This window comes from Ursus arctos, unplaced genomic scaffold (assembly GCF_023065955.2).
Source record: "Ursus arctos isolate Adak ecotype North America unplaced genomic scaffold, UrsArc2.0 scaffold_26, whole genome shotgun sequence".
NCBI classification, from domain to species: domain Eukaryota; kingdom Metazoa; phylum Chordata; class Mammalia; order Carnivora; family Ursidae; genus Ursus; species Ursus arctos.
In genome coordinates, this window is record NW_026622941.1 from 14,793,039 (window position 1) to 14,816,618 (window position 23,580).

Below are 23,580 nucleotides of genomic sequence, written 5' to 3' on the forward strand. Positions count from 1 at the left end.
ATACAGTACATCCCTGGTTTCTGATGTAAAGTTCGATGATTCATTAGTTGTGTATAACACCCAGTGCACCATGCAATACGTGCCCTCCTTACTACCCATCACCGGTCTATCCCATTCCCCCACCCCCCTCCCCTCTGAGGCCCTCAGTTTGTTTCTCATAGTTCATAGTCTCTCATGCTTCATTCCCCCTTCTGATTATCTCTTAGTTTCTTTTAATGTTTTTACCTGAGGGCTTCGGGCCGCCTCTTCTGTTTCCCTCCTTTACTGTCACTGATGGCACTCTCAATGTCTTCACTGATGAGGTTTGCCTGCAGTGAAAGGCAAGTTACCTGGGAGGTCACAGATGCTTCTTGTCTTGATGTGCAGGCTCAAACAACAACAACATAAAGGGACTATGCTCCCCGTCTGAATCAATAAGTGTCTTGATGCAACAGAGAAGTGTTTTCTTTTTTAAAAGTGTGCTTTCAAAACATGACTCTTGCAGTTTTTTGATGGTGAATTTTATCATGACAAATTTTAAAAACTGAAGAAATTCTTAAAGATTATTTAATCCAGATTCCCTTAGTTTAGACAAAAGCTATCCTTGCATACGGGCAAAGAGGAAAGGGATTTGCGTTTAAGTCTATGGTGGAAAATGTAACTGGGAGAAATACTCTGCCTGAAAAGAAAGGAAGGAATTAGAAGTGAATGCCTACAGAGCAGAGCACCTTCCCCTTTCTCAACGTCAGGCTCTGGCGGGCACCCATTAATCTGGAACAAATCACTCAGTCCCAGCAGATACTCCCAGTTTGGGACAAATATACTACAACCCTGAGATGAACCCCAGCACTAGGTTGTACCCTTTCTGATAACCAATTCATTCTGTCATTTCAGGTAAAAGCAAACTTTCTCCAAACAATGACCTTCTCTAACACTTTTCCAACAAGAGTATTTGATTTGGTTTTCTTGGGAACCAATATGAAGTTAGCAGCTTCGTAAGAAATTTATGTTTGGCATGAATTTTATTTATGGCCAGTGATTATTACTGCACATTAAATTCTGGCTGGGATGTACTCATCTTCTATTTTTTGTTCCTGCTTGTTCTTTGTCATTATGTATGTTTTTCTCAAATAGGTATGCTGTATATTCTTTTACCATAAGCACAAATGACCATAAAATTTGAGAGCTGGAAGGAAACTTAAAGATTATCCTACCTGTCCTCTTTGTTTTATAATTAATGAAACTGAAGAATACTCATATAATGGCTTGGCCGAGGTCCCATTCCTAATTAAATGTGAGGGCTAATGCACCCTAGTTCTGTAAGACTAAGTTTCAGGAAGACATTATAAACATGTCAAAGACTCTCTGTTATGTGGGATATTAAATAAAACTAAAGATGCTTAGGAACCCTGAACTTCCTATGGGGGGGCTATCATATTTCTAAGAAAAATTTTACTACAGAGGTGGGCAGGAGCGTTGTGTAAAATCCCATAATAAAGAAACTTTAAAACTCAAAAGTGATGTTGCAACATGACCCATATAAAAGAAACCACATCATATTTCATTGTGTTTATATTTTCAATGTGTCAAGGGAAAAAAGAAAAGGTCTCATGTGGAATATAGCACTAATGAGTAAAAACACAGAGCTGCATAGTGGTATTTGAGCTTTCAGACAAAACAGTAATTCAGTAAATCTGTTTCAGACCCATCAATACCAGAATCCCCTATCAGATAAACAAGCCCTTTATTCTCAACACTGAAATCCAGAAACTTTACTCAGCACAGTAACTCTTAGTTAAAGGGTAAGTTTTAGAGCACTGAGGCAAACACCAGATTTAAAATGTCTTTCAGTTTAGTCCTCTGTTTTAAAAATATTTTAATTAAATTTCAGTATATTTTCAGAAAAAAATACTCACTTTAATATTTAACAATTCTAACCTTGCAAAATTCTTGATACCCTTTATGACTTTCAAAAGGTACTACATAAAATTTTGATGAACATCACAAATGCAAACTATCTAAATGCCAGTTATTTCCAAGTAAGATTTTTAGAAAGTCATCCATACATAAAGCAAGAAAAAGAAAATTATGACATACACTGTTGACACTCAATCTTACTTTATCTATCATATTTTAATGTCAAAGAAATACAGAAAAGATCAAGTGACACTTCATGCTAATCTCCCAGCATTTCTTTATAAGATAAAAATTATCTGCACATTTTATAATATACAGTCACAGTGATAAGTCACTGCTTTGGCAAAGCACCAATCAACTCAACCCAAAATGATTTCCTTTTTGGAGAAATCAACTCATGACATAAAAATATTCAAGGCTGACAATAATTTCTAATGTCCAACAAAGCATCACAAATGATAAGCATTTGAAAATTACAGTGTACTTTGAACACCGATCTTCAGGATATAGCATGTTTTTACTGGTAACTGTGCTTACCTACTTTCACATTATCACTTGGGGATTACATATCTTGAGTAATTATTCAAGTCACATAATTAAATGGTGAGCTTTAAATCTGTATCATGGAAAATGTCTCAGGGTTTCATTTCAATAATCACGTTATGTGATTAGTGCGGAATAAAATAGGATGGTGTGATTACTTACTGTCCATTTTGGAAGAATCAATTTTTAATTAGAAGTCCAAGTAACTCAATGAAGAATTTAATATATTATCTCATGCCTGTTTTTTTTTTTTTTAATAAATAGAATGCATCTTTTTTTTTTTTTTAAATACCACTCTATCTCCTCTTTATTTACTGGAACCCCTCAGGAAGATACTGAGGTATTTGTTTTCCTTACAAAATCCTAAGAAACTACAAATCCACTGGTCATATGACTGACGTGGATAATCCAAAGGCTGTCAGAACATCTACTTAAAGGGGGGAAAAATGCACCATTCTTTTACCTTAATCTCATCACACTGGAAAAGATGAAGATCTGGCTTGCTCTGAGTTGGCTCTTTGCACACCAGGGCAAGAACTGAATCATAGTTACAGGAATACATCACGGCTTGGCAGTGCTGGACTGTGCTCAGAGGGAAATTCTCTAGTTCATTCTGTAAACAAAGTAAAAATATAACTTGCCTTAACTTTTATTGTATGTCTAAAATTGACTGAACAAAGAGCTCTAGACACTGTACAAATACTTTGTAAAGGGTGCAGATCACACTGACAGAGAATCCTAGTGAACCCTCAGATGTGGAGAAGGAGCAGATACAAGGTGGCCACAGAGAAACAAGGCGGAGCTCAAAGGGAGTGGGAGAAAGAGCAACAAAAAGGAAATATTTAGCAGAGGGATGAAGTTGTGTTCTTAATAAACAGAAGAAATACTGAACTTAGCATTACTGACTTTCTCAGGTTATGGAGTCGAAATGATGCCTTTAAGAGAAAATGAAGTAAAGTGAGGACTCTTTCCAAAATTATTCACCATCTTACATGGTGTTTTTTCACTCTGGCTATACAGTGTTAGAATTTTCTTTTACGTGAACACTGAACAGTCATACTCTTAGTTTCTACCCTCAGCGATCACAAATGTTAGGCTAAAAATAATACATCATTTATACATTTTTTTATTTCAATGAATCTCTCAAGTGAAAAAAAATATATAAAAATATACAGTGAATATATATATACAGGGAATATATATACATTCATTCATTCTAGCCAAAAATGTCAAACAGCTGGGCCAGAGGGATCTCACTAAAAAATACATCCTTCAAAGTGTTTAAGACGTTTGGTAGTATAAACGAGAATATTCTCTAACCTATAAACAGCCACCTAAATAACACACTGACAGATTCTTAAACAAATGAGCTTTCTGTTCGCACTTAGAATTCTGTATTTAATGAGACATTTAAAATGCTTGTTATTATACTAACGTCATTATACAAATAGTGAGTGGATCATAATGCATTAATGAGAGAAACAGTGACTTTATTTAAGTAAACAAAATATAATATCCCCAATAAATAAAAATAAATAAATCATAAAAGGAAAAAGCAGATACTTTGATTACAGATGGTACATACACACATCACACCATAAATTTATTCTAACTTTTGATTCTCTGAGATCCAGGCAAAGGGAAAACAAGAAGCGCTGGTTCCATCAAAATAAAATGCAATTCCTCAGAGAACCAGAGAAATAACAAATTGTCTTTCTTCGCAAAAGTAAATTAAATAATATCCCTTCTCTCTATATAATTACTTAAAACCATGCGGATGAGAGAAGCACTCAGCTGCTGTCCTCTCACAGTGCACGATGGATGTGAGAAAAGCAAGGGCAGATCTGACTCCGAGTCCTATCGGAGTACTCCAAAATGATTATGACAGTTGTTTTCTTTATCTTAGCAACTAAAATGCTTATGGGATGACGGGGCCCAGAAAAGTCCTGTACTGAGAGCTCCAGCATCTTACCGACCAGTGGTTGTGCAAAACAAAGGTGCCTGCCATAGTTAATACACACATACACACACACAACTGGTTCATCCTACGTTACTCATTTACTGGGATATGGTTACCCTAGTATATAATTAATATATGTCATAAAGAATAAGGGCCCCTGGGGCCTTATTTTAGTGCTATGAATTTTTTTTCTCACTTCCTCCATCTCATCATTTGTGGTTAAAAAAAATATACATGTCCCTGTATCTTTAGTTTCACAAACTGATTTTGTGGGCATAATGTGTATGCAGTAGTATATTTCTTCTTTAAAATCACTGACAGAATATTTTATTTTGTCAAACTTTCATCCCCTTTTAAACGATACGACCTGCTTATCAACATAAATAGCTGTGGAACTTTCTTGGAAGTGAAACAGTCTAAATTTTACAACCTTACCTTCGATTCTAAATCGATGAGGCTCACAGCTCTGTCGTCCACTTGAAGAATCATATCCTGCGTCCACACCTTGCCCTTGGCATCGAGCAATTTCAGCTTCCTTATTCCATCATCAACAGTTATCATAGCATCTTTCCGATCCAGAACAAAGGTGGTCAAGTGCTAACGATTGGCAAGAAGGAAACATATTTATAACACACACATTCCCTTACTGCACGTTTTCCAAAAGAAAGCAATGGTGACCTGACTGCAGTCAGCGAGTGGAGTGGAGAGGAGCCAACACAAGGTGCCCCACAACTTCGTGGCTCCCTTACTGAGATAAAAAAGTCAAGCAGGGTTTTGTGAATTGAGCAAAGGGTGCCTTGAGTCGTAAAATACCTAAATCTGTTTCATACTGAGCCATGCTGAGCTACATAAACAGAACATAAATTCTGAACAGTTTAAATAACATTCTCTTAAGACCGATCCCTCCCATCTCATTCCATGTTGGTTCCTTAAGTGCTGAGCCACAGCAGGCCCTCTGCACTGCGGCTTGAAACTAAGACGCTGATAAATGAGAGCGGTAGTCTGTCACCACTGTAGCAACTGTCAAACTTTGCACGGTTCTGAACAAAACTTCACATTTCGTGAAGCACGCTTGCTATGAGTAGAAAATGGAAAATAAGAGCAACTTAGAAATTACTCCCTACTTAAATATATTCTGTTATAAGCGAAAAGTCACCTATATAGATTCCACTCAAGAGCAAACATATCTTAAAAGATAACAACACAGGAAAAACTAAACAAGAAAACCATTGTTTAAACAGGACTAGTCATGACTTCAGGTAAAACTAAAACTAAAGCACTCAGTGAATCCATCAAAGGTGCAATTTCAAGAAGATTCTAGAATATAAAATAGAAGCCTCTGTCCTGTTTTTAATCAAAATAAGGCTGACAATAACAATGAGTGGTTAATTAATTCTCTATGAAACAGACCCCCGATGAGCAAGATACTTCGTTATTTTACACCTCAGTTTTATAAAAATCTAAAGGAAAAAGGTCAACATAATTCAGAGTACATCATAGGGATACAATAAAACACAATTCTGATTTTACCACCAAATTTTTATGTCCCTCAAGGTTCATTTTAAATTTTAGCAAACATCAAAACATCTTACTTCAACACGGTATTGGGATATATCGGACACACTGCTGACACTGTCCCGAGCATAATTCTTCCTTTGTTCTGAAAGAGAAGTTGAAGAAGTCATTATTTACCCACTAACAGGCTGAAGTTCATGTATCGGTGTCTTGTGGCCATCTCTAAAACTAGTCTATCTCACATATAAATACAGTAGCTGACAAGTCGCCATTGTGTGGTGTATCTGAAAACACTCATTATTCACATGAAATGAAAAGGCCAACAGAAAGCTTAAATGATATGCAAGAACAATTTGACCCAATACAGATTTTCAGAATCCCAAAGGTAAAATCTAGATTATTAATGTTGTAAGAAAAAGAGTTAGTCTAAGGGTTTTATTAATCAGATACCTACTCTTTGGTAAAAAGGTAAAAACTGGCTTGTAACTCTCATCTCTTAATGTACTGAGAACAAAACAGAATTGCAAAATACTGTCACAGATACTGTATTATAAGGAGTTAGACTACATTATCAAGATAATGGCCACTGCAAGGAACATGTCCTTTCACAACATCCAAACTATGGAGAGTGTCAGAGGAGATTCAGAACATGATTTAATCATACTGATGGTCATTAAACTTTAACAGGTTCCACACAGCTATAGAATAAACAAATGTGATACTCAGAATTGTAGATACCAACTGTTAGAAAATATGAGGGAGTTAGGTAGAAAGTTACTGCACCACGCTATCGGAAAAGCAAAAACAAACCTTTATTTTCTTTCATAAAATGCTGCAAAACCAAAATATAAAATATGTGGAGACAGTATTTTGTATCTGTTGCTTTCTAATCAAGTCACTTGCTTATTTGTAAATTCAGAGTTGCCCTATTCTTTCTAAAGCAGAATGCTATGATGAAAAAAGAGCCCTAAGCAAGAACCAAAGATGACTGATTCTAGCTTTGGCTCTGTCACTAAGCAGGACACTAACTGAAGGCAAGACGCTTAGCTCTGGATCTCAGCACTCTTCTTGTAAAATAAAAGGGTTAAATAAGATCAAACCTCAAGACTCCTACAGCACTAATATTCAGACTCACCCAGATACAAACGTGTGCGCTCACAGGCACACACACACACGCCTCAGCTTTACTAATATCTACCTGCTTTTCAAATATAAACATGTTTCTTTCAGTTAATATAGAAACTTTTAGATCTTCCTACAACTTCAGAAGTTGAAAAGTTCTGTTGAGCATGAAAGCAAAGCAAGTACAAAAATATAAAATACATATACAGATTCGGAATGTTAGCAGGATTTTGAAAACTCTGATAAATTATTGTTTCACAATACATACAAAAGTAATTATCTTTTATATTTACCTTAAAACTTGGATGAAAAATATCCATATCCCCCAGATTACATCAGTCTGACATTACTCCGATATATTCTATTTTTGCTTTTGCAGCATTAAGTTACTTAACAGAAACAGACACACTACAAAATTCAGTATCTTCTACCTTTCTTTTTTTGTTTGGACGATGACCTGAAGAAGTATGATCCATCTGTTCCTAACAAAATAGCGTGATCAAAAAGAAAGATCTGGTTTCACCTTAAATTTTTCTATTCCAATATAACAAAACGTAACCTTCACTTATGTGACTGTATTCTACATATTAAAAAAAATAAACCACCATTATTTTTCTGATCATTAGCTGAGAATTAATCAACGTGAGATAGTAACAAATGGATAACTGTTCTCAGGAGAACCACTGAAATGCAATATGTAAGTGAGGAACATAGCTGACGAAAGCACTTTGAGAAATAACCACAATCCCAGAATCACTGGGTTATCACTTTCTAGCACAACTCTCTACGGCAGACTCGGCAGACTCGGGACATGAAGGTGGTTCTGTTTCCCGTGGTCTGACCGAGACAGCGAAAGAAATGGCAGTGGTTGCCATGGTACCCAGTTGTGATATGGCAACCCCAGGACATTCAAATGCTTCACCGAGTCTTTCAGATAAGTGATCGGTAAACACGATTGAAGCTCAACTGTATGTTTTGTAATCAAAGATTCTCATTATGAAGTAGTAAGAATGTGTTCTTCCACATTTTCTAATACAGTTTCTTAATCCCATAGAACCGTATTTTATAAATACAATAGAAAAACAGTGCCTATTTGATAGTATTTGTAAAAAACATGACATTAACTGATCACTCTGACTGCCTAGCAGATAGGTGTTATTCTTAATATTCCAAATGAAGACTCCATTTAGAAACTCTTAAACTGCTTTCTCTCCAGTGCGCCAATAAATAAGATGCATGTGTTACAAGAAATTACCTTTTAAAGATCCTAACAATATATAAATGCCATAAAATGAATTTATAAATAAACTAGTAGTTCTAGTGATTTAAGTCAATGAATAAATAAAGGGTAATATTAACATTTTAATAGGAAAATTTTGAAAGAAGTTTCCTAAGAGGCAATTATGGTACATTTCTTTTTTACGAGAATCATATGTACTCTCAAGTACCATTGTAAATAGTAATTATGCTCTTAAGCTGAAAATCTCACCAAAAGCCTTAAAAAAGTACGAGAAATCTAAAAGAAGCCTCAATGATACTCAAAGCCTCTAATGACATTCCCCACTTCAACAAGGGTTTTCAGCCTTGGCCACACACTAGAATGAACTTGGAAAAACACTGCTGGGGTCCCACCTGCTAGAGATTCTAATGTAACTGGCTTAGGATGCAGTTTGGGCATTGGGATTTATAAATGGCAATCCTGTTGTGCAGCCAGGACTGGAAACCACCGGCCCAAACGCTGTACAAAGGCCAACTCATCTACTACATGTTACTTCTCTACGTTGAAAATTTTTCTTTCCAAATTAAGAGCGTAAATCACGGTCAAATAGTATATAATAGCTGAATAAATCTGGCAGCAGAGTTTTGGGTTTCTCATATTATAGGCTGCTTGACTGCTGATACAAAAGCCTCAGTTTCTCTCTCCCTACCTCTCTGAATCGGAACTGATTAGAGCCAGGAACGAACTTGACTTGATTGCAGTGCCACTGGTTGTGGTTTTACTGTTTTTCCTACTGGCTTTAATACCACAGACCAGACTACGCCAACCAAAAGAAATGGAAATAGGTGAATTCAGTAACCCATGATCAAAGTCCTTTAGAGATTATTTTCACATAATTGAATTGCTATGCTGCTGCTGCAAAACATGATCATTAGCTTCCAGATTGGGAACATTAAATTCAGCTTTCCAAAGATCTTGGGTGAACCTATATCAGTGTAGGTTCATCAATTGTGACAAGTGCACCGCTCTGCTGCGGGCTTGATAGCGGAGGGCTATACATACGCAAGGTGGTGTATGGGAAATCTCCGTAGCTTCCCCTCAATTCTGCTAGGAACCTAAAACTACAACTCTTAATTTTTAAAAAATGTAGGTTTTGGGATGCCTGGGTGGCTCAGTCGGTTAAGTGTCTGACTCTTGATTTCAGCTCAGGTCATGATCTCAGAGGGTCCTGCGATCAATCCCTGTACTGGGCTCTGCACTCAGTGTGGAGTCTGCTTGAGATTCTCTCTCTCTCCCTCCCCCCCCCCACTCTCTCTTTTTCTCTCTCAAAAATAAATAAATTAATAAAATCTTCCCAAAAAATGTAGGCTTCATTTACTTCAATTAGTGTAACGGCAATTATAACAATACGCAGGTCTCAGTATTTAAACATAATTCTCTTTTGCCTATATTGCTGTTTATGCATATACAGCAAGATTTGTAAAAGCTAATATTCAGGGGTTCCTGGGTAGCTCAGTCAGTTAAGTGGCTGACTCCTGATTTTGGCTCAGGTCACGATAGACACCCATGTGGGGCTCTGTGCTCAGTGGGGAGTCTGAGGATTCTCCCTCTCTCTCTGCCCCTCCACCCCTACGCTCTCTCTGTCTCTCTCTCTCTAAAATAAATGAAAAAATCATTTTAAAAAAGAGCTAATATTCAGATAATTTTATTTTCTCTCTCTCTGAAAATAAAGCATAGCATCGAAGTAAGGATTCGGCAATAAAAAAGAAAAAAGGTAACATAAAAGCAGCTGCTGAGTATTTATTTCTCTCTCTAAATTAAACAATGGGCTACTGCTCCTATTACTTTACACTTTCAAGCACAGTAAAGGAGAATTCCTTTCCCACTATATTAGTGTGTAATTTCCACAGAGGTGAGGTGCTTAACGGGAATCAGTGGGGAGCACAGAGTGATAAGTAGGGGCTCTCATTCTCTAGGCCGTCACAGTTTGACAAATCAGTATCAAAACCAAGATCCTGTTTGTACAAACAAACAAGGTCATTTTTACAAAACTACATTATTTAAGAATTAATTCTACTGGCCTGTTCAACAAATTGATAAGACAGCTTATCCCATGAGGAGAAAAGGAGCTTTTAAAATTTTCAGGGAAGGTGGGAAAACTGCCCAACTGTCTTTTTGAGTCACAGAGCACCAGTACACTCTCTGAGGCTGAACTGTGACTCTTACAGTGCCTGACTTCCTGATAATATATAATCACAGGCCATTTCCTTCTCAAGAATTAAAAAAAAAATTGTTCTTACAAAAGAAGATTTAAATGTTTTCTCTGGTAAAATACACACCGTAAACGACAAGGATAGAGGAAAGAGAAATGGGTTTTAATTCCTGAATGCCACCTGCATGTGTAAGAGATTGCTTGGGCTTCGATTATGACAGTTACACAAAGGGACTAACTCCCAACCAAGATCAGAAGATAGAAAGGGACAGGAAGAGAAGAAAGATAGGTACAAAAAAAAGAAAAAATTTATATATATGTGGGGTACATAGCTATTAAGAAAAGTGCTATACTCAGGGATATTGCTATGAGGACGATAAGTCAAGCACTGTGTAAAAATACAGAAAAGTTTATAGTGAAGTCAATTATACAGAAACTGGTCATATGGTTTATAGATTACTTATACGCAATTCTTACCAGTACTTCCTTGACAAAAAAAAAAGAAAAACAGGAAAAACACAAATATATTTTCCTCCTTGCTGGCTTCACAAGAAAAGTTCAAACTTAAGGCTGAGAGTTGAGAGAGTGACTGTCTATCATATATACTATTTGAACTCCCAACGAAACAAATCTCAAAGTTACTATAAATGTCAGTAATGACCAAAAAAAAAAAAAAAAGTACAGCTAACTGGTAATTCTGTGAAACTTAAGTTTTTCTGGATACAGGATGACTTTAAACAGCTGATTATTATGAATGGTTATATTATAAATTCAGCAGTATCAAATTTAGAGAGATTACTTTTGAAAAGTTCAGCTATTCAGAACACAGCGGAGCCCATCCTTAAATAAGTCCTCTGAGTTGTAGACAGATGTCACAAGGTCTATACATTGAAACTTGCACATTTTAATATGCAGACTTTAATGGCACTCTCAATTCCCCACTCAAAACCTATTTACTCCTTAAGATTTTCTTTCTAGTTTTTCAGCCTATACGAATCAGAAGCAATACTAGAAGAAGGTATGTTAACAACAAGCAAAAATAACAGGCTTGGGACATAGCCACATGGAAAAAGTAGCCACAAATATTCAAAAGGGAAAAGATTTTGAATGATTTCGTGTAAAGGGAAAGACTATAGCCTCTGAGCACATCCCAGCACATAAGCTCGTGAGTGCTGATGACCCTCTGAGTCATCGACAAGAGCTTACAGGCACCACACCCTGATGGAAGGGAATGTTTAATATATTTTACAAGTACTTCCTTAAAAATGATATTAAATTTTAGTGCTTAAAGACTCTGACAAGCAGGCTAGCTGGAGAAAAATACAAAATTTTCAACTTCTCAATAACAGCAGCCAAATGAAATGTTACGGTCATGAGGTATGTGGAGGAAAATGAAATTAATATTTATTTTCTATTTATTTATGTTGTCAGGGACTTTGGTGATGTAGAAACGCTCACATGCTGGCTTTGAAATTTCTTGTATCATAATGAAGAAATGACAAAACAGGGTTATAAAACTGCAGTATATTTTAACTGCTTTCCTTGCATAAATTAATACATATCCCAAAGAAGCAAATATATATCATTATAATTGTACAGTTCACAGTACATTTACAGGATTTACAAAAAAATATATTTTCGGTAATATCTGGAATAAAAGCTTGAAAAATATGATGAAGATTACCCTTTGATCCATCCAAGTATCACTGTGATTACACATATAACATCATTTGGAGGTCATATCAAAATATTAAATTTGAGGGCCTTGATTAATCTGAGGACGGAGGACAAAAAGTAACTCCCTATACTTCTCCTCCATGCCATGACAGATGCATTACTTCTGTTTTCTCATCTAAACCTACCACAGTATTATTATCATTTCTATTTTATAGATGAAGAAACTGGGGCCAAGACATAAAATCATTTGCTCAAAATGGCAGCCCTTTGGTGGAAGGGCCATGATTCAGCCCCAGATTGCTTGGCCCCCAAAACCCACTCTACACAATGTATAGACCCCCTCAGTTTCTCTGAGACTGAAGTTACTGAGTTACTGAAGCAATGTGGGGGGCACATTATGGTGTCAGACCTGAAAAGCGTTCTCATGAAAAAGACAAGCTGCATGAAACTCTAGATGAAGTATCTAACCTGTGGTCAGTGTGTAAAAAACAACGGTCATTACCATAAAACTCATGTTCCGGTGCACTAAATAGTATTTTCACACACCAGAGAGGTTCATGCAGCATCCAGGAAAGAAACTCATTCTTGAAAGATTTATTCAACTGGTTTAATCATTGTGAAACGAGAAATTTTAAAGAAAATGCATACATTGTGATAAACTACATTAAAAATCTCTCTTTTACCAACTCCCTAGCAAAAAAAAAAAAAAAAAAAAAGTTAGAACTTGAGACTGGGAGGCTAAACACACACTGAGTGTTTAACTAACTGCAGTTGGAACTTCAACTGCAACTTGCTTATTGCGAAGTTGCGTTCAAAATCTGAACATATTTCTTCCCTGTCGTTCACACCATTCATTCCATGGGCATTGACTGAGCGCCCCTTTTGGGAGGGAGCAGAGAGGATTAGATACAAAGAGGAACGAAACATTATCTGATCTGCAACTTCAAGGGACGTAAAACCTGCTTGCTTCTAAGCCAAATATATTTGCTAAGACTTCTTCCTTCTTTTTAAATGTCTCTTGGATTTGCCCCTTTCTTTCCCTCTCTATCTCCTCTGTTTTACCTATACACTGCTCATTTTTGTCACACTATACAAAATTGTCACATTTTCTTACAATCAAGATTTTAAAGTTCTGTGACTCGGACAAATCATCTCACCTTGGAAAGGAGCCTCGGCTTGTTCTATATGCAAAAAGGGGAAAACAGAAATTTACTGCTTATAGGCTGATGATTTTCAGCCCTCAGATCTATGATTTTATGAAGACGTTCCTAACACAAAATAAACGTTAAAATTTGCAAATGAATTCTACTTTTTATCCCTTACCCCTTTCTTAGCTCTCTGAAAATAGATTTTTGGATCTATGGTATTGTGAGATGATCAACACTGCTCCATCTTAACAAAAGACTTAGGGCTAGTATTTAGATGTCTGGCTTACCTATTTCCATTCATAGTCGTCATATCCAACCTCAATACTGCTATGAGAGTGACCCGAGACAACAGACCTCTTACTCCCTTGACTAAAAACTTCGGTGGCTAGGCATTCCCTGCAAACAATGTCCGAATTCCTCAGGATGATTCTTCGCACTGTGGCCCATGTTTATATTTCTATCTTATTTCCCAATGCACCATCTTGCAACCTCCAGTTAAGACCAAACTGTTTGCAGTTCTTTCACTCATTATATTCATTCTGCAAGTATTTACTGAGTGTAAAGTATACATTCGCAACGGTGCTATGCTTGGGGAATCCTGAAGTACGCAAGGCAAAGATGGCCCAACTTACAGAGCTCACAATCTAGGTTATAAAGGGTTCATGCTGCTGTTTACAGCACCCGCCAGCCTCCCAAATGCCTGGAGCACACTACTTACATTTCAGAGTTTAACTCGATGCTCAAGTCCTCTAGGATATCCCTTCTGACTCCCACCCCACCCACACAGAAGAACCGACGACCCCCACTGCACCTTATATGCTGCCATCCAAGCTTATTTAGCTCTTTATTATAACAGTGCATTTACTAGTCTACCTCACCAAAACAGTGCATAAGCAATGACTATGTCTTACTCATCTTGGAATGACTGAATCGTCATGGAAACAGACTATGAAGACCTTGGCCTGGCACACAGAAGTACTTAATAAATATCAGCCTAGAAATGAAAGACTGAAGGAACTATTTTGTTTTTGAAAACAAAAAACAAAAAACCTTCTTTTTCAGTTTCTTCAAGTCATTCTCCAGACGGTGAGTCTCTTAAAGTCAAGAACCATATATTACTAGCTCTGTTCGGTGCACATATTAATCACAAAATAAGCATCTGTGGAATATATTCTCTAGACCTACAATTCACAACTAGCAGGACATGGTAAGGATGTCATAATATAGTAGTGGAGAAAACTGAAACCAACACTGATCAGACTGACAAGGCCATAAGAAAATATATCCACGTATGGTATAAAGTCTATTTTATGAACGCATAGTTTGAGTCCTAAGGCTTAGTCACTCAATACACAGGCAGAAAGAGATTCACAAAACCTTAGAATTGCTCATTCTTACCACAGCCAAGACAGGTAACGTTAAAAAAAAAAAAAAAAAAAAGTGAGAGAGAGACAGAGAATTCCAAATTTATAAAAGGGTGTTAGTTCCTATGACAGATAATAATAAGGATACTCCCAACAATAGTAGCAAATACATACACTACTTTCTGCTCGTCAGGCACTATTAGAAGCATTTTACATGTACTAACTCATTTAACTGTCACATCAAATCTATAAGATCTCCCCATTATACAGATAAGCAAAATTGGGTACAAAAATCTTGTCCAAGATTATTCAGCTAATAAATGATAGAACTGAATTTGAACCCAGAAAGTCTGGGTCCAGAGTCTCTGCCCTTAACCACAACACTATTCTGAGTCTTTTAACCAGAATACTATTCTTATTCTTTATTGTTGTACAATAATAAAAGCCCATGCAGAACCCGTGAAAAAGTGCATTTCCAAACACATGTGGTATATTTCAGGAGTCCTCAACTTCTTTTTAGTAATGACTTCTATTTTATACTAAAGTTTAAAAATATATTATTTACACATGAATCTAGAGAGGAAAATGGAAGTTAAAGAAGAATCAGGGACAAAGCCTGCTGGTTTCACAGTATAGAAAGAAATGATACTATAACATTATCCAAAAGTTCAAGAGTTATAAGGAAAAGTTCAGTCAACTGTCAGCCCACAATCAAATGGATCATTCATGAAGATCAACAATCGTATCACAAATAATTAGCTGGGAAAATCCAGCTAAGGCATTGATGCCATATAAAAGATTCCCTAGAAAACACTGCAATATATTTCATCCATGGGTTGTAAATTTTACGACAGTAAGCAGAAGTCATATCTTAGTAGCTTTTATAAACTCTTTTTTAGGGGTGCCTGGGTGGCTCACTTGGTTAGGCGTCTGCCTTCGGCTTGGGTCCTAATCTTGGGGTCCTGGGGTTGAGCCCCACATGGGACTCCCTGCTCAGCAGGGTGCCTGCTTCTCCCTCTCCCTCTGCCCCTGCTTTTGCTCTCTCTGTCAGATAAATAAAATCTTAAAAAAAAAAAAAAAAAAAAAAAAACCTCTTTTTAAAACAATCCTTACCTCTGTCACTCCAAATAATATAAACAAGGCCTAGGTTCAAATTACGAAGTTGAATACATAATTTGTAAAATGTGGTTCGAAGCAGAATTACACCTCATCAAGTAAACGCACATACCGTAGAGGGCCTTTGCACTTGTTTTTGAACTGTGTTCTCTGTCCATTTGGGAAAAGGTAGGTGATGATCCATAGCCACTGTAATAAAAAAAAAAAAAAAAAGGTCATTGCGCTGGGTTAAAGTCCAAAGTAAGCAATAAAAATTCAAAACTACAAATAAAAATTCCAATGTACCACCACCACTGTGTGTTTTTAAAAAAACATACTGAGTTAATGCTAACTAGGTTTGTCAAAATGAGCCAGATCCTGCTCTGGTCAAGAAGTAGAATATAAACCACACTACCCCAGTGTGGACCGAGGTAGGTGCAAATCACAGCCTCCTCTCAAACTCCAAGTCAGAACCTTCGCCAGAAGTCAGAAAGGCTGAAACTATCTTAGAAGAGTTTAAGTTTGTCATACTAAATTGAGTTGTGAGCAGTGATCCAGTCAGAAAAAGTACTCAATGACTTAACCTATAATGGAATGGACATTATTCTCACAAAAACTTAAAATGTAAAATAACACTTTATCATTAAATTTGACCAGCTTTACCCTAGTTCTAGCCTCCCGTCAGTAATATGGGAGGTGGAGTAAACGTATCACTTGAATTTTTAAAACTTGTTCAGTAAACATTTATTAAACCCCAAAATCTATTAGAATAAGGATTATGGCACAGGACATGGTTCCGTTAATAAAACAAGTAAGTTGAATTGTTACAATAGAATGTGATATCTGGATAAAACTAATAGATACTACGAGTAAGATCAAAGAAGGATTCAATTTTTATCAGGATGTGTAAAAAGATTTCACCACCAAGTTGGCATTTCCACAGAATATAAAAGATCGGAAAGAAGCACTACACACAGGTGGAGAATTAAGTGAGGAAAAGGCGTGTGGACCTGGCTCAGTGACTAGCATGGTGTCCAAGGGAACAGTGCATCTAATGGCGTATGTCTAGAAGCCAGGAATGGCTTCAGACATAGGGAAGGCAAATAGAGGGCTCAAGAATTAAATTTTTATTCTCCAGATGCAGCAAATATTTTTATACAGGGATGTGACATGATCAAAAACATTTTTAAAGAAAATAATCCAAGAACGAATGGCAAGGTAACCAGGTAGAGGGTACCCCAAAAATTATGGTAGAAAAAAGGCCCCAAGTAGAGCTAGAATAGAAAGAAGAGACAGAAACAAGAGTTCCTTAATAGAAGAAAATGTTATCAACTCGTGGTTAAATGGATAGTTATTGTAAGAAAAGGGAGGAAGATTGAGGGCGTAGCCAAACTTTCTGGCGTGAATAACTGATGGACAAGATAAAGACAGGACCAGACGACACTCCCTGGGTGTCTCTTACTGACCAGTACTAAAGAGATTTGCAATGATCTTTGTACAGAGAAAAGATGATGCATAACTCTTTACAATGTGAATAACCTATGAATTCTGAAAAATGTTGAGTGAACTCTATACCACAATGGTCAGTATAAAACAACTATAATACTAACCACAATGTATAAGGGAACGGCAACTTACGTCAGGGATGTGATTTCAAGTTATACCTGGAACCACAGGGATTGTTTTGTTTGCCTGCCTGATCTTTTTATTTGTTTTACACAGTGATAAGTATCTCGACAGACTGGACGAGAAGACATTTAACTCGCCTCACATGCCAGTACTTTATAAATAAAAATGATAGAATGCTCCAGAGAACCTGAAATCTCTGAAGTAAAGTATATATTCAACTATGGAAAACAATAATACACAAAATACCAGAACAAACGTCTATTAGGTCACTGTCCTGGAGGTGGGTATTAACGAACCATCTTTTTCTTTCCAGACACAGTGAACTTTTAAATATTATCATCGCTTAGAATTAGAAAGAAATTATATATTAATGAGGAATAAACTACATAAAGAAAGGGAGTTAATCTTTTTAATAAAAATGTAAAACAAAACCACCAAATCAAATCCAAAAAGAACCCCAACAGGGGCGCGTGGGTGGCTCAGTCGGTTGGGCTTCCGACCCTTGACTTCGGCTTAGGTCATGATCTCAGGGTCGTGGGATGGAATCCCCACGTTGAACTCTGCACTCAGAGCAGAGTCTGCTTAAGGTCCTCTCCCTCGTCCTCTGCCCCTCCCCTTGCTCATGCACTCTCTGTCTCTCTAAAATAAATAAATAAATCATTAAAAAAAAAAAAAAAAAACCAGAAAGAACCCCAACAAATTAAAAATAAACCTTCCAACTTACTTCATTTGAGCTGGATACATTCCAAAACCACTGGGATGATTAGAAATATGACCATTCATTGTAGTTTTCACTCCTGGGTTCTGAAAAAAGAAAAGTACATAGATTAAACGTAATAAAAAGGTCCAGGCATTTCAGTTTCAAGTTATTCACTCAACAAATACATGTCACTGCCAGGATGACAGAAATACAAAGATAAAGGTCTCCACCCTTAAAGAGCTGTGGCACCAGAAGTGCAGGTGGACATATAGACAAAGATTCAACTGGCCTTTAACATTAATGTACTAGAACGGTGAGCAAATTTAGGCAAGTAAAAGAAAAATCTAAAATATAGTTCTGAGTCCTCTACCTCTAGAGTAGAGGCATAACTGTATACTCTGCTCAGACTCTTAAGTCTCGTTTTATGGAATGTTACGTTGTTTACTGTTTCATTATGAAAGTAATATAGGCTCATTAAATTTAAAAACTTGAGAACAGGTCCATTTCTGTATTAGTTAGGAAGGACGTTAGGTTTGAGGTTGGTGTTGAGTTTTACCTATCAAGGAGAATAACTACCATGACTTCCAGTGCTTTGACGAAACCTCAGATGTAAGGCCTTCTGGCCAAGCGTTTGCAATTTCATATTGTTGGAGCATTCACTGTATCCCTGGGGGTTGCAGCTTTCTATAAGTTTGCTGTGGCCGAACCAAGAAAGAAGGCGTATGCAGATTTCTACAGAAATCATGATTCCATGAAAGATTTTAAGGAGATGAAGAAGGCTGGTATCTTTCAGAGTGCAAAGTGATTTTGGATTATAAAGAATTTCTTTGGGATGGGGCACCTAGGTGGCTCAGTCAGTTAAGCCTTCAGCTCAGGGCGTGATCCCAGTGTCCTGGGATCGAGCCCCGCATCGGGCTCCTTGCTCTGCTGGGAGCCTGCTTCTTCCTCTCCCACTCCCCCTGTTTGTGTTCCCTCTCTCCCCTCTCTCTCTGGCTGTCTCTCTCTCTGTCAAAAAAATAAATAAAATCTTTAAAAAAAAAAAAAAAAAAGAATTTCTTTGGGTTGAGTTCCATTGAAGTTTGTCACTGACCTGTGTTCCTGAACTATGAAACACAAATACTGGGTTATGGAATAGTTTGTCTTGATAAATAAACAACTAACAAATACTTTGGAAAACAAACAAACAAACAACAACAACAAAAACCCTTGAGAACAGGAAAGTGCAAAATATAGAAAAGCACAAGGGAAAAATAGCACCCAGAGCCCTATCATTGAACAATCCTGTAAATTCCCTCCAGTCTTTTTCTTGCATCTACTTTTCTTCTTTCTTTCTCCCTTCGAAGCACATTTGACAACACCCTATACACACATACTTGGATACACCTTTTTTCCAAGAAGGTATCCATTTACACACTCCTTTTACTTTTCATGAGAAAGCAATTTTAAGAGTTAACACCAGATAGTTAACTTCAGAAAACATTTTTAATACGTTTCACAAATTGAAAAAATTTCTTCAAACAAGATTAATGAGTAAAACTTCCTCTTGCTAAATCCGATGGCTTTGTCTTTCCTTGTTCTCCGAGACAATACTTACACCGATTTATTTCTTTTTTTTCTTTAAGATTTTATTTATTTATTTGACAGAGAGAAAGAGAGAGAGAGAGAGAGAGAGAGCATGATCTAGCACAAGCAGGGGGAGCAGCAGGCAGAGGGAGAGGGAGAAGCAGGGTCCCCACTGAGCAGGGAGACTTGATTCCAGGACCCTGAGATCATGACCTGAGCGGAAGGCAGACGCGTAACTGACTGAGCCACCCAGGCATCCCCGCACCTGATTTATTTCTCCTTACTCCTGGATACTTGCGCCTTCTTGTGTTTAGTTGTGACACTAAACAATTCTGGACCTTATCTTACTTTTCTGACTTTTGTATACATTATATTGCTATGTCTTCTCAATGACAGAGAGGTAGGGAGGGCACATCCCAGAATTATTGTAAGACAAGGGCAGAGGGAGCAGTAGAATTAACAACTACTGAGTGACTATTCTGTGTCAGGTAATATGACTGATACTTCCAAGGTGAACAAAACACAGTCCCACCTTTGGGCCAACAGTCTAGTTGGAAAAACAGTTACTTAGTGAATAAATATGAAATTAAAAATTGTTGCTTTTATTACAAAGGGTGATGGGGGTCCATTTTGAAAGGGAACTCCATCCAGATTAGGAGGCTGTAGAAAACCCACAGAAAGAAATTATATTCAAGACCAGTAACTTCAAGTTAATTTCTTTCTCATTCTTCAGGTCTCATTTCAATCACAAAGTCCCCAGGGAAGCTTTAACTGACCTCCCTGAATAGGTAAAAGCCCACTACGGGCATTCTCAGCCTATAAACAATTTTTCAAAGTATTATCACAGCTATAATTTTTCATTTGTTTAAATTCCTGACTCTTCACTAGACTAGAAGTTCCATAAGGGCAGAGACTTTTGTTTAATGCTGTTTCTAAAGCAGTTAAGAATAGTACCAGGCATAGAATAGGTGTTAATTACATACGTATTCAAAGAAAGAAAAAAAGGAAGGAAGCCCATGTCCCACTTTTGAAAAATTTTATTGCATTCTTAACCATACAAAATTAATTTATATGGAACACACAGTAAATAAGTCCCGGTATATGTGGCTTTATTTTAAATCTACTGGAGACTTAAAGGGAAAAGTCAGGCTGACTGCCATAATTTTTGGAAGGGGTGAGACTTGACCTAGTTCTTAAAGAATAGTTAAGGATTTATAAAGGTCTTCAAAACACTCAAGTTTAATTCAAGCTTTCCCAATAGTCCTGCCCATATTTATTCACAGCTTAGAAGCAAATTTCTAAATTAAGGAACAAAGAAATATTGACCTCTCCCCTTGATTTACAAAATTACATTTACATTACATTAATTTACAAAATTACTACATTTACAAAATTATATTACACTCATATTACATTGTCGTATTTGGTTTTTATTGTTGTTTTTGTTTGTTCTCCTTCAATTTGTACTTGGATATAATCAGTAGTATACAGGTACACCAGTTCTCTGGGGAAAAATTAAATCTTGATTTGTAGTGCTTACTGAATTCCATGGTATAAATATTTCCACTACGGCTCATCTCAAGCAATCAATACTTTTACAGCAGCTTACAAAATTCCTAAATATCTCGCAGTTGGTTCTCATATGCCTATAGGATCCAAACGGAGCACATCACTGTTAGATTCTAGAATTTGGGCCAGGACAGAGGCTAGGAATAACATTCTGGATCTAGAGCCCATGGGTAGACACAGACATTCATAGAAGCCTGTAACTCTATTTCTGGCACTAACTAGCTACACAAGTCAATTAAGCCTCTGTCTCAATTTTCTCGTCAGTAAAATAGAGATAATTCTTGGGTTTTTCTAATTCACAGGGCTAGTGAAAAATCAAATGATGGATGTGTGAGTTTCTTCTGAAGTTTTTTTTTTTTTTTTTAAGTATTCTTTCAAAACAAGCTGGTTCGTTCAGTATATAAATTAAACCCCCAGGGTTTGTACTGATTTTAACCTGGTTTGCATTTTTAAACCACAGCGGCTGGTTTTAATGAAAAGTGATAGCCACCGCATCTCACCCTTTTCGTGTTTAATTCTTCATGACAGTCGAATAAATGTGTGGTTTGTGTTTTGTTTTAAAACTGTGATCTGTCAGAATAAGAGAATATGAGAAAAGGGAAGAGAAAATGTCAATTTGCTAAACTGAATTTTAAATATAGAAACTTTTCCTATTTGGCAATCACAGTGTCACTTGTCACAGATGCTCATGTAGCAATATGGAATTTTCAAATATTTAAATATAGCAATTAGAGTGCACACCTTGCAAAGGAAGCAATTACAAGTGCTTGGTTTTCCTTCAGGCTTTTAAAAGACACATCCAAATTGTAGCTATGTAGACCATATATATAGTTTAGAGGAACCTTTAAGTCTTACTAAAAAAAAAAAAAATAGGTGTTTTCATTTTTATTAACTGTTAAGCAAAACAACTTAAAACTAAGGAGACAAACATTTTCTTTATCACTTCACAGGGTCACAAATTAGTTAACTCTACTAAATTAACCACTTGGTCCTGCTAACGGTATACACTAAAACTGTCCTAATAGCTTCCACAGATTTGAAATTATAGCTTCACTTTCCCTATAAAAACACTTGTTGTAAGTCACAGTTATTATATTTTTCTTATTTTCCACAGAAAGTAACATTCTTCAACCAACAGAAAGAGTAAAATGGTCAATTTAAGATCTAAGTTAAGCACACCAAAAATGGTGAACACTGAAATCCTCAGTGTAAACAGAACGTATGAAAATCACTATAAGCAGAAATAAATGAGGCTATCTCTATAATAAGGCAAAACCAGAAAGCTAAGTTCATATGAGAAAGTGTTAAGATCCCAAATATAAATAAATAAATATTGAGATTCCCTTTCCTTTTCTTTACTCTCGCTGGCATATCATAGCAATTTCCGAATTGATGAATGAGTAGGTAGTCATCACTCAGTGTTAGAATACCACCCACCCAATCTGGCCACCAAAAAATGAGGAGCTCCCTGCATACTGAGCTGCCCTTGAACTAACTTGTTCTCTTAGGAAATGTCAGACTTTTTTTGTTTAAGTTTTTGTTTGCTTGTTTAGGTGTGACAGCGTATCTTGAAGTATCTCGACTTTGACTGTAATTCAACTAAATTCATATCTCTTGGTCTAAATTATAACCAATGGCAGGGGGTGGGGTGGGAAATGGGTATTGTCATCATTATTTAGGGTTTTAACTAAAAAATCACTGAAATTTTATTTTTAGCAGTACTTTGTAACATCGTTTACAAGGGACTGTGCTTAAAGCATAAAAACACCAAGAATTTATTTTAACCCTTCTGAAGTATCACGTGATCTGTCTCCGCCATGTCTTCTACAGCAACCACTTTTCATACATGTTACCACTACCGTCAGGATAGTACTCTCTATTTCTTTGTCACTTGGTCTAATATTTAGTAATAAAGAATTTGTGTGTGAATGAACTTGGGAAACTAATAAGCACATTAAACTGTTACAATAATAGAAATGATGATGATGGGGGTGCCTGGGTGGCACAGCGGTTAAGCGTCTGCCTTCGGCTCAGGGCGTGATCCCGGCGTTATGGGATCGAGCCCCACATCAGGCTCCTCCGCTAGGAGCCTGCTTCTTCCTCTCCCACTCCCCCTGCTTGTGCTCCCTCTCTCTCTGGCTGTCTCTATCTCTGTCAAATAAATAAATAAAATCTTAAAAAAAAAAAAAAAAGAAATGATGATGATGATGATGACGATAGTGGCCAACATCTGGGCAGGTATCACAATAATTTCTAAGCCATCTGTAAGTATTTTCTCAGTATCGATCAAGAGTAATTCTGTACCTTTAAATCAACACATTGTAATCACTTAAAATAATTGTTTTTATCTCTCTTTTTTTAATAATGC

The 23,580-nt window shown here is 36.7% G+C and overlaps 1 protein-coding gene across 6 annotated transcripts in view; it reads right to left on the reverse strand.

Annotated features, from left to right (window-relative positions):
• EPS8 (epidermal growth factor receptor pathway substrate 8) overlaps window positions 1-23,580 on the reverse strand; it is a 174,553-nt gene that overhangs the window by 45,026 nt on the left and 105,947 nt on the right. For 5 of the 6 annotated variants that reach the window (XM_048216889.2, XM_026502349.4, XM_057318903.1 and 2 more), the window contains 6 exons: window positions 18,105-18,184; window positions 15,885-15,961; window positions 5,992-6,059; window positions 4,835-4,996; window positions 2,903-3,052; window positions 226-308 (listed from right to left, as the gene is read on the reverse strand). In XM_048216889.2, coding sequence (XP_048072846.1) covers window positions 226-308; window positions 2,903-3,052; window positions 4,835-4,996; window positions 5,992-6,059; window positions 15,885-15,961; window positions 18,105-18,163 — 599 coding nt within the window. In that variant the 5' untranslated portion in view covers window positions 18,164-18,184. Of the gene's footprint in view, window positions 1-225; window positions 309-2,902; window positions 3,053-4,834; window positions 4,997-5,991; window positions 6,060-15,884; window positions 15,962-18,104; window positions 18,185-21,953; window positions 21,979-23,580 lie in introns of those variants that run through there. The other variant, XM_044385215.3, reaches the window with a different exon arrangement.